Source organism: Triplophysa rosa, linkage group LG25 (genome assembly GCF_024868665.1).
Source record: "Triplophysa rosa linkage group LG25, Trosa_1v2, whole genome shotgun sequence".
NCBI lineage: Eukaryota > Metazoa > Chordata > Actinopteri > Cypriniformes > Nemacheilidae > Triplophysa > Triplophysa rosa.
In genome coordinates, this window is record NC_079914.1 from 9,827,212 (window position 1) to 9,839,874 (window position 12,663).

Here is a 12,663-nt window from a genome sequence, read left to right on the forward strand (position 1 = left end):
TCCGCTGAGGCTCTCTCTCAATCTTCCTCCTCGAACCAGCTCTCAAACCACACTGTGATCGTGCCAGATCGCCAAGGCAAGAGTCCATGTCCTCATCTGGCTCATCACAATTTACCCTGAAAATAAGTCATGTTGACAAGTGGACCGTCGTGGCGCAGCTTTGTTATGCTGTTATAGCCACACGGCAGATGGGAAATGTGTCCTCAGATGGTCGCAATCAGAAATTTGAATCTGTATTAGGAACATTGTGATGAAGCATCTCGGTTTAGAAGAGCTTGCTCAGTTTTTCGTCTTACAAATCATGAGGCTTTTACACAGAAAACCAGAGCGTGACCGAATGTGCCAGCATGTTACTGCCTATGCTGAATAAAAGCTTTGTTCCATCACTGTCTGTCTGACATTCTAATGTCTCCTGCTGCGAGTGTCTCGATTGAAAAGAAATTAGCATTTTCACATTCATATTCCATCAGCTGATCTTCTTTTGTGCCCCCAACTCTGATTCATAACATCTCTGGTAGAAATCAATTCAAAGGCACTACAAAGATGCCATCCTGGAATGGAATTTGGATACATGGAGTGGCACCTTGTGTAAAAAAAAATGTCTCCACATTGCAAAGTAGTTCACCTGAATGCATTTACCAAAGCTGTGGCATGCAGCCAATCTTTCTTAGAAGACAGAATGCATCAGTATTGTAAGTTATTGGAGTAAAGACAACTGGTGTCCTCATTTGAAGGCTATTTTTTCAATACTACAACAAAATAAAGACTAGAGTACACAAGCAAATAGAGTTTAATTTAATTCGTCTTTAAGAGCAGTGAAATAGTGCCCTGGTTGAATAATATAATCTTAGTTGTGTATATATTTTTTATTTTAAATAGTTGTAAATATATTTTATATAATTTCTGTTGTATATTTAAAATATGTGTAATAAAAATAAATAATATAAATAATTTAAAATTATTAAGATTATTTAAAATCGAAAACATACAACTGAGATTATCTAATTTAAAATAAGAATTATACTTAAAATGTAATTTTAATAATATTAATATGACTTTTATTATTTATTTTAATATTAATATTCCTTTTTATTATTTATTTACAAAAAATGCTGGGTTGCATCAGATATGGACAAACCCAACCGTTGGGTTTGATTTAACCCATGCTGAGTTGTTTCAACCCATGGTTGGGTCAAATTTAGACTATTTCTACATTAATTTAACGTAATGGTTGGGTTTGTTCATATTTAAAGGTTCTGTGTGTAGATTTTAGCGGTATCTAGTGGCGAGGTTGTGAATTGCAACCAACAGCTTACTCGTGTTTATAAAGAGGTGGCACTCATGATGAAGTGAAGGAATCAGGATGCATGACAGTCGCAGTCAAAATACAGAACCTTTTAATTGTGCAAACAACTTGTAACTACACAATGTAAACAATCTATGTAAACGTAAAGTTTAGACTTCTTTAACAACTGAATAGCATGCAAAGGTAACTTACATACATAATATTTAAGCAAATAAATAGAGAACAGGGCTCGAAATTAACTTTGTTCCTTGGTAGGACTGGTTTTCCCAACTTCAAGAGTTAGGAGCACCCACCCGAAAATTAATACCATGGTCTGTCTGAATAGTTGAATACAAAATAACAATTTACCATTAAAACATGCATGTGATGTCTGCATGTGTTTTAGTCACAATGTCTTCATGATTTCCTGAAATCATATTTTTTAATCATAAAACAAAGGTGTGAGAGGAAAGCGATCGCATCACGCTGTCAATCCTCCTTCCTCTACTGACCCTTATTTCTCATCATAGCATACAGAGAAACAGTTCATAAACACTAAAAACACATCATGTCATATGCTTATATTGAGCAGGTATGATGGGAACACGATCGCTTTTTGTGTTACAGATCGTGTTACAGTCATCCGCTGTTCAGCCGTGCGGTGCATGCTCCCATTGCGACCCGAATGGAATATGTAACGTTACCGCTCATGCGCAAGACGCAAGTGAAAATCGGAATGCCTCCATTTAGCACATGTTTATACAGAAAAAAAATATGATAAAGTAGTGCCGCGGCATAGAAAGAAGCATTCTGTGTGAATGGCCGGTCACTGTAGCTCACAGCATGCACATACTGTGTGCAGTATTAGCGAATGCTCTGTACAGTATACTGAAAAACCAAAGAACCTCCAAACAACAAACACTTCTCCTCTTTTTGGCAGTTCTTCTGTGTCATCATGTCACCACAGTGCAACAGTGAAAAGCGTTCCACACGTTGTTTAAGCGGCATACACCGGTAATGCGGTATATTAAAAATTCATATCATAGCAAAAATACACACCAGTTTTCGGTATGAACCGATATATCGCCCAGCACTAAGATAACGTATTTATGAAACGCGTTCTGCAGAGCAGTTTGTCTGTTCAGGGCTTCTGTAGAAACAACATGGCCATGTAAGGGGACCCGCGGTGTAAGTAGATAGAAATAGCTCATTCTAAGGTAAAAACAACATAATGCTTCATTATAAAATATAAACCTCCGAAGACAGTTATGTATATTATATTGTATTTCTGACAATAGATCCTTCTTAATATCAAACCTTTAACCGAACCATAGATTAAAAACAACCCCACATTTTTAGTGTATAGTTTAACTTCATTTAAACTAAAGTTTGTCAAGCTACAGGACAAGCTGGGGATTGCAATTTGCTGATGGAAAGACGCTTCCCCAAAACTAGCCGAATTATGTTTATTTGCAGCCGGGAACAACGTTGCAGCCAGGAATAGGTGATATAAAAAATGAATGATTAACACACGTCGTGTGTAAGTAGAGAGGAAAATCAAAGCGAGCACTATTTTTAACCCAGTTTTGGGTCAAAAAGGACGAACCCATCTGTTGGGTTAAAATAACGGTTAAGTTTGTCCCTTTTTGACCCAATTCTGGGTTGAAAATAACCCTGAATTTATTAGAGTGAGAAATAGAAAAAGATGTAAAAAAATCCATTCACGAGGTATATGGCTGCCATGGGGGACTTCAAAGGAAAATTACATGCTGGAAGAAATAGTCTATCTTGCCTAAGACTGGCATTTTTACACACAGAGATGAGTTAAAAATGGCTGACCGGTGTTTGCAAATTGCAGCAATGTTCTTCCACAAACGTCCTTCATTACTGGAACATCACACTGTGGAAAATGTGTGTTGCGTGGGAGCGTACAAACAACCCAGGTGCCAAGACTCCGCTGCCAAACCCTTCGTAATTAAAGCAAACAGCAATGCATGCGACATTCAAAGCCACCTCCCAGTACAGGTTTTGCATATCGCTGACCTTAGAAAGCAGGGTGCTTCGCCGGGCATGTGAGGAAAATATCAATGATGGTCATATAAAGCCATTTGTCGGATGCCACATGTTGACTGTTGACAAACGCGAGGGCCTTGAAGGCACGTCACCTCTCTCACCCTCAGTCACGATCACTCGGATCACAAGACGGCAAACTGCCTTGAGCACATTCACATCAATAATGTGGAGATGATGAGGTTTAAATGCCTGGTAAAGGGCAGGGTTTGTTAGAAAGACACTTCAAACAGACATGTGTTTGCCCGACAGCACTTTTCACAGATAAATAACAAATTTGTGTACAGGCTTAACAGTCATAATGGGTATTTTTTGATCCCAGAAGGGGAGAGATTACTCAAGATATAGATAAGAGAAATGGCAACAGATGCTTCAATGAAGGGATGTGGAATCGGATGCACTGGATTAATAATAAAGATTAAAAGATTACAAAATTAAAAGTAGAGGGGGGGTCCATTTGTGATGTGGATAATGGATAATAAAAAAAACAAATAATTACCAAATATAATGCAAATTATATAGTATATAAATATTTATCCCATGGTCTGTTTAAATAGGCCTACTTGATTCTGATTGGGTGGAAGGTGTGCATTAAAACAGTTTAATGCATGGATAGTTCAAGTCAGTTTGATCAACATTTGAAATTAATTGACCAAAATAATCATTTTCACCCGTCTGATCAAAAATTACACTGTAAAGATCAATAACAGCTTTTACTTGGCAATTGACCATGTATAAGCAGGATAATCCATGGCTAGCCTTGCATTTAAAGATTTTAATCGGGTGGTTATTGGCCTCCACGTCATGCATTAAAATCCTTTAATAATGCAATGGATTATCCCTTATGTATTAGTGTATTTTTATGATTTGTTAGATACAAGGTCCAAGGTAATGAAATTTAGCAGCATCTAGTGGTAAGATAGCGAATTGCAACCAACGGCTTACTTCACCCCTCCCTTACGAAGCACTACGTTGACTGACACAGGACTAAGATGTCGTCTCGTTTTCGCTTCTTAACGTATTTAAGGAGATAGCGTATTTACAAAATGCGCTCTGTTGAGCAGTTTGTCCGTTTAGAGCTACTATACAAACAACATGGCCATTCCATGTAAGGGGACCCTAGTTATGCATATATATTCCTTTCAATAGATCCTCCAAAAAATGACACACAGCACCTTTAAGAACAACCTGTGAGCAAGAACAACCAATATATACATTAAATGAATTAATAAACAGATTCTCCATTAACTTTACATCTGAGATTTATAAAGTGAGTATTTTAGAGGAGCAGAAGTAGACATTAGCCAAATTATAACTCTGGGTTTGAGAGAGTCAGCTTTTGCCAGAACGTAATGGCTTTGTAATACGCTCAACAGAGCGAGACAGTGAACTCAATTAGGCTGTCTCTGGCAAAGCAAAAAGGGACAATTTAATATAGCCAAAACGTCGGCCGCTCACATCAGTCAAACTTCTCAAACAACTTTCTGTAAATTTATTCTGGACAAAGTTGCAGAACTGTATGACAAAACTCCTAATAAAATGAACACTATATTTTTTCTATATTTTCTCATTCTCCCGGGGTGTGACTGGTCAACTACTGCAGTTTCCTTCCTCTTCGTGCACTCAAATATGTCATTTTAGGAATATGATGATGATGCAGCCTCACTGTTTCTATGGTGATCTGGCCATACATCAATCCCAGGATCGCAGCTGTTCTCTGCTAATGGAAATTGTAGCGTGTGCTCTTGAAAAAAGCTGCTTCTTAAACCGTTGATGGTTTCCTGCTACCTGTTGTAATCTGTGTCTTGAAATTATACATCTCATACCTGATGTGTTTTCCTCTGGGGTGCTGAAATTACCCTTGCACCCCCTACTTCACTTTTATTCCACCCTGCGGGAAAATGGGCAAACTATCAGGTAAATATAAATAAAAAGACTAAAACCTGTTTTCTAGCATCTACTGTTCACTTAATACAACATTGCCCTGTACTTTAAAGTTTAAGTGCAACTGCAAGATCATCAATATTTGGGATTGGGACCCACTAAAGGCTCTTTATAAACTTTATGATTTTCAAATACTAGAATAAAGGACAAAAAGGGGGCGAGATAGAGAGAGCGGTATGAATAGGACAATTACTCAAGGGTATTTCAATCACCACCAGTTCCTCCATCACTTGAGGTCCCCGCGCCTACATGGAAGAAGATGCCTAGCTCATAAACAACACACCTCCTCCACCTCCAACATCTCACCTAGTCTATCAGAAATAGAAGCACTTCATTACACAGTGGCTTGGAAGTGAAGACACTCTTTAAACGCATCAGGGGGAGTAAAAGAACCACTGTCAAACCCCCCACACACCATTCTTATTCAACCCCCTCAACTAAGAACAAACAAGGAAAAAAAACAACCAATCTTTACCATTCGTAATTGCTATATCTTTGTCGCACACTGATTAATGTGAATGATGAACATGAACATAATTGAGATTTATAATTATAATAGTGGGATTTGATTTGATTAATACATGGAGTGTTACTGTGAGCTGGGATCTCTTAAAACTAAACAGACAACAAAGCAGTTCGTTGATAATCCCATTAAAACAGAATTAAACTTTTGTGGCTGTTATGCTAGTGTACGTCTAACTTTTTCACAATTTTCTAGCAGATCTGCATGAAATATTTACTGTTTCACGTCCATGAAAGGGCAACAAAATCCTGATGACTCATGTTGCACACAAAATTTGATCCAATCAAATGGTTTCCTGAATGAGAATGCCCCTCCCACTAATGCCACCTGTCATCATCAAAACGGTTCAAAATCAGTTTTGCTAAAGCGTATATTTGCAGGGAAAAAACAGGCTTTCTAGAGACTGGTTACACTGAAAAAGATGTAAATATGAAGATGAAAATAGATGTTACCAGTCACTAAAAGAAATTGAGTTGAGGCCTGATTGTTTTTACAGTGTCAAGAGACCAGGCACGCAGATTGCACTAAGGACGGGGGCGACACGACCCCCCCCAGATTCATAGTGACACGATCCGTCCCCCTCACTGTCCCTACGAAAGGCGACAAACATCGGTAAAACTGAGGATTAATCAGGGTTTCCGCTATGTACATTAGTCTAAGTGGCGCACAGGCCCGCCGCTCCTTAATTATTTTGCCGTCACTGCTTCAGAATCGGGTCGGCCACCAACGTTTACGTTCTCTGTGCTCTCTGTGTGCTGCTGCTAGCCTGCTACGACTCCTGACACCCGGGGTCCTATGAGGAGCTGTTAGCTGCCTTAATTGTGCCTGTAGTAGCGGTAACCATAGTGATCAAATGCCATCGTCTATCACTGAGCTGGTGATTTGTCTGGACTGAAAAAAATGGACTGCATAACTGCCACATAGAGGCAAGGAAGAGACAAAAAACAATCACCTCGTTTTTCCAAAAACCAAACAATGTAAGTATCCTATGCCTGTTGACTTTTCCCAGATGTGGCAGATTAGTTTTGTTATTTATTTGTATAGCTCGTCTTTTGCACTTAGAAAACACAGCAAAACGTATGACTATGCAGTTAGATGAGTGGACAGAGGCAAAGAGCGAATTAACACAAAAAGAATGGTTGGATAAACAATGTATCGTCAGGAAATAATTGTTTCATCTGGACTTGCAAAACTAAATTAGGGTCCTGGCATAACATTATCATCTAACCCAATGTACTGTGTAAGTTGACTGAGGTCCATTTACTTTGCTAGTGTAGATAGGTAGGCCTTTGTTCATTGTTGTTTATCCATGATTTCAAATAAGAATCCTTCAATGGCTTTTTAGTGCAAACCATTAGCCCAAATTACGCAAAGTAACTACTTGAGCACTAGTAAGGCCCAAATTATGCAAAATAACTAACTGAGTTGAAATCATTTGCTGACAGCTTGGTCCCCCCAGTTAAAAATCCCACCTGCACTGCTGCAAGAGACACCACAGGCTATTTAATGTTAAAAGAAGAATGTGAAAAGAGAACTTAACTGTGTTTTACTGCAGCAGAGTGACATAGTTATTCTTCTTGTGATACATACTGTAATATATCCTCTTTACAGCTCAATAAATGAGGCGCTTTATGAGCTGACTCAGGTGAGACAGGACTCGGGTGGATAAACAGGAACTGAAAAAAGTCCTGCTATGCAAAACAAGCACATTTACTGTGGTTCTGTTCTTGACATCCATTAAAACGAACGGTCTGAAACAAAAAACTGTGTGTTTCAAGGCATTTTGAAGTGATATTAGAAATATATTTACTCAATAACCAATATATTTAGGTTTTAAGCCGTTTTCCCACAATACTCATTTGCGTTCAGTAAAATTATATAAGTTATTTCCTAAGAATAGCAAAAACATTATTTAAGACTAAAAATTATTACTATATGATGTTACCATTTCCAGATTCTATAACCCCACCCTCCTAATATTCTCAGGATGTTCCCCTCTAATGGTTTCAGCATGTTCAGTCTTTGATCTAAGGGACACATTTGATGGACGTGGATTGACCGTCCTTCAAATGACTTCTGGCATCATTGTCACAAATACAGACAGCGTTTGACAGTATTCTGCTTCACCAGCTGTGGAAAACCATGGTGTGACACACCTTAAGGATCCTGTAAATCTCCTCCATTGGATCATTAGCCATTAAAGGTCAGCATGTAGGGAAGGCCGGGGCTAGTTGTCACACTTCGAAGACACACTTGTCACACAGAAGTTTTATTTTTTTACTAGGATAAAAATAAACTGTCAAATGTTTCTGGCAGCATGTTATGGTTTGGCTACAGATGCAATTCTTTAAACACACGGTGACCGTTTGTGACAACATGCCCCAATATAGGACCATTAGCAGGAATACACAATTATTATAATTTGAAAAGAATTTGAAGTAGATACCACAGAAATCCACTGCTATAGAAATCACATTTGTGCATTTGGACTATTTACTTGAAAACTTATTTATCATGATAGCCATTCCCTTTGACAACTAGACCCGTTTCCCTCTACTCTTGTTCAACCGATTTAAAATACGCAACCGAGCACATCTACATCACAGCCACATCCCTCTTTTTCTCTCAGTTGTGCACACACACAAACGCACTTGACAGACCGAAAAAACTGAGATCTCGCCTCCATAATCTAATTTTAATGGTGGCCACCATTAGAAGTATACATTGCCTGGTAACAAATCACAAATCATGCAGGCAACCTCTCACTCAATTATTACATTTCGAGTCCTCGCCTATAAATAAACTCCGGCAGCAGAGAAGATGGAACAGAACTGTGGAGAACCACAGTGGAGCAGTCACGACGTAGATGTTATGAGCCGTAATGTCACGGTGGGCCAAACCTTCATTGCATATTCCGCTAAGAAGTGTGTATTTATTTTGTTTTTAGAAGCTAGAAGCGTACTTACACCTTACGCCATCATTGCTAATGGATGTGTAATTCCATAACCCGGTTTTTGAGTCAATCACCTGAGCCAAAAATGTCATGTGACTAATCGCTCCAGAGCTTCAGGAATATTATGACATAACAACTATGAGCTGTGCTTTCAAAGATAACGAAAATCATCCATATTGCACTTTTAAAGGCACTAGTGAAGATATCTACTATAAATAAAGTTTGGAAATCTTGATGTCTTGGTTCGGCCAGAATGACAAACATCTCACCAGTGCTTCCTCAGATTCTTGTGGTTTCAGCGTCAACAGATGAAATCAATGAAAGGATACAGAGGCCATTCACACACAATCCCAGGACACACCCAGGATCCACAAATCAATCCGCTCGAAAAACTATAACAGGGCGGCAAATTGTTCAAGTTACTTGTTGTCAATACTATTCAATACAAAATCTGTTGTTTTTGCCTCTGATTTCAAATCACGTTACCCGAATGTCATTTCAAAAGAAATGCTCTGGCTACACCGACGGAAGTGAGCCTGATCTCATCATGCTCAACAACTCCTATATTAGATAAAGGTGTCCCTGAAGAAATACGAGGCAATTTCTCAAAGCAACAAAGGAGGTGATTTGTTTGTTAGATTAAATCGCACACAGTTGGACACTTTTATTTGCGGTATAGAACCGCTTTGACGTGTCCCATATATCACTCTGAACTACAAGGGGCAAGGATTACAAACAGGCAACCCCTGCTCAGTCAAAGAGCAAATCTCTCGCCCTGATGTTGCCATCACAACAACCAGATGGTGAAATGTCACATCACCTTTGTCAAGGTGCCTAAATCACACACAAACTAGTGCAGGGACATTTCGTCCACCTGTTATGTTGAATACAAGACACGAAACAAGAATTCACAATGAAATATGTTGTTTCCTGTCAAGCTACAAGGAATCAGCCATAAAATATGGCGAGATATTAAGTTACTGTACTTTCTGCAGGCAATATATAATAAAAATGAAGACGACATATGAGAAATGAAAATTTACATCTCTGTGAGTGAGATGACTCAATTCTTTTCTCATCCCGAACAGCAAAAATGCATTTAAACACACCTGAGCATCTCCAAAGGTCTGAATATATATCTGGTGACATAATAAAGAAAATACAATTCAATGTGTCAAACATACCTGAGATAATGGAGAGGCTCTATGGTTTCAGGTTCTTTGTCATTGGAGCTGTGATTCATCTTGATGGATCTGTGATGGTTCGATGCAAGCGATTCGATGCTCTAGACACCCCTTGTGTTATCTCACTCGGCTTGCCCTGCTACTCTCTGTCTCCGCTGGCTCTCTGGCTGATGGACCAGGCTCCACGCGTACATCCGCTACTCTTGCTGGAAGTGTCAGCCAATTAACAGGCGGTGAGATAGCACGGGTGCCGTCTGATTGGCTGAGAGGCCCTGATGCTGGACGCTCAGTCGACCGTAAACTAAATCCTATTCACATGCAACATGCCCAGTGACACAACATTTATAATACAATTCACATTCGTGTTCATCAGTCTCAATTGTAATGATGATGTTTTTGCTCATTATATGTAGACATTATGACATCATAGTTTATTTTGCATAATAGAAGACTAAACATGCATATTCATACACTGAGCATAAAATATTAAATCTTTAAGTGTTCATTTTTATAGTGCAATTTCTAATAATTTGTAATGGTTTAACAATATTTTAAGTCTAATTCAAATGTATAATTGTAATATAAAAAACAACAGCGTTTTAAATAGCCTAATATCCAATAAACTAATGTAAAGCTATTATTATTCAGTTTACAGGAATTGCCATATCAATAATGGACATTTCACAAAAGATAGGTGTAAAGATATGTGGGTTTGATATTAAAAATAGTAGTCTAATATGCTCGATTCATTTAAATAAAACGGGAGATGCGCATATTATGGGAAAATGCATTCAATATCGCCCTCTACCGTTTATATGGCGTCAGCGCATCTATATTTACATGCGGTTACAATTGAATCAATTTAGTGACGTAGCTCAGCTCACACCAGCCATCAACTCGATGTAGCGGTGCGTGCAAAATATATGTAAAAATAAAGTTATCGACTTCTCAACTTCTTTAAAGCAACAGAAACAAAACCAGCGCCAGGGAGAAAAGAGAGAGGTCCAAACAACTATCCAAAAATTAATTGGCCAAATGTTTAAATAGGCTGGTAATGATGATGCCTAAAATAATCATAGAGATGTAAACGGGGGGAAAAAATCATGAATGACGTTGTTGTTTTTGTGGGCCAGCTTAGTAATGAAACAGAGCAGCAGGTGAGAACGAAACGCCACATTATCTAGATGGGTTATAAAGTAAAAACTGGGTGTATAATTGCAATTATAGACGAGATTACGATATGCCGTTTTTTTACATTTACAGACGCTTTTATCCAAAGGGACTTCATGTGCATTCAAGCTATAGAGCCTACATTATACAAATGTTTATTCCTAATGGTCATCATACGTTAGTTGTCCATTAACACTCCCAGCTTGTAGATTTATTACATTATAGAACAGAATGTGAATGTCTGTATTATGATGGCAATTGAATACTGGGATGCATTTCAGTGCAAGGAAGAAACGCTAACTCAAGGCATTATTTGAAATTTCGCACTAGAATTAAAAAATGCCTCTCGACAACGCTTTGAGAAGCATGGGCTACAAGTGCATTGCCACAATTGGCGAGGGCACTTACGCCAAAGTCAAGCTCGCCACCTCGAAGAAACATCAACGCAACGTGGCCATCAAAATCCTGGACCGTGACAAGAATCCAGATTTTGTCGAAAAGTTTCTCCCGCGGGAACTGGCTGTTATAAGACGAATCCATCACGAGAACATCATTCACGTGCACGAGTACTTTGAGGTGGGCCGCAAGTACGTGTGTATCGTGATGGAGGTCGCGGAGAAGGATCTCCTTCAGAAGATACACGAGGATAAACGCATCCCGAAAGAACAAGCGAAAACCTGGTTCTCTCAGATGGTTAGAGCGGTGAACTACCTCCACCAGATTGGCATCGCCCATCGAGATCTCAAGTGCGAAAACATTCTCCTCACGACCGACGGGCGCGTGAAGATCTGCGACTTCGGTTTTGGGCGCTTTATGAAAGAAAGTTTTGAGCGCAGTCACACCTTCTGCGGTTCTGCTGCCTACTGTTCCCCTGAAGTGCTGAGGAACACGCCATACGACCCAAAAAAGTATGACGTATGGAGTCTTGGAGTGATTTTATACACCATGATCACTGGACTTTTGCCGTTCGATGACACAAACATGAGACTGCTTACAAGACTTCAGGAGATGCCTTTGGTTTACCCGGATAACGTTGACGTTGAGGAGTCGTGCCGCGCTTTCATCGCCACTTTACTCCAGGTCAACCCTTCCGCACGTCCAACCATTCAACAGGTGGCGGAACATCCGTGGCTGCAGGTGGCCGACAGCCAGGACGGTTAAAAGCCGCAAATAAAAGTGTTGAAAATGCACAGAAAACGGTGTTTTCACGATCTAGTAATATTGCCGCGTTCGAGACGACGTCGAAGGTGGAAACGTAAATGCCTTACCTAAAAACCCCTCGGCACATTAAAGAGCGCCAAAACAAAATGTATTATTTTCATTAGTATTTACAGAAGAGACTTTCTTAATATCGTTTCGAACTGTAAAAATACTTTCAACTTTGTTAGTACGTTTTTTACACAAGATAGGTCCGCGCAAATCTCACTGTAAGCATCTTGGGCGTGACGTCAAATGACGCGTCTCCTGAGGTCAGGGTTGATCGCTCGAGTTCAGAGATCGGATGTACAGTGCCGCCCCGGACGTTTATTTACGT

General features: G+C 39.3%; 2 protein-coding genes across 2 annotated transcripts in view; one reads left to right on the plus strand and one right to left on the minus strand.

Annotated features, from left to right (window-relative positions):
- Positions 1-10,157, minus strand: part of yjefn3 (YjeF N-terminal domain containing 3) — a 31,713-nt gene extending 21,556 nt beyond the window's left edge. Inside the window, exon 1 of the mRNA XM_057325166.1 lies at positions 9,960-10,157. Coding sequence (XP_057181149.1) covers positions 9,960-10,018 — 59 coding nt within the window. The 5' untranslated portion in view covers positions 10,019-10,157. The remainder of the gene's footprint in view (positions 1-9,959) is intronic.
- Positions 10,158-11,028: 871 nt separating this feature from the next.
- tssk6 (testis-specific serine kinase 6) lies at positions 11,029-12,541 on the plus strand. The gene has a single exon (XM_057325165.1). It carries the CDS (start codon positions 11,469-11,471, stop codon positions 12,288-12,290), a length of 822 nt encoding a protein of 273 aa, XP_057181148.1. The 5' UTR covers positions 11,029-11,468; the 3' UTR covers positions 12,291-12,541.
- The last annotated feature ends 122 nt before the right edge of the window (positions 12,542-12,663 follow it).

Coding starts and splice junctions, on each gene's coding strand:
- tssk6 (XM_057325165.1), top strand. CDS start 11,469: ATGCCTCTCGACAACGCTTTGAGAAGCATGGGCTACAAGTGCATTGCC.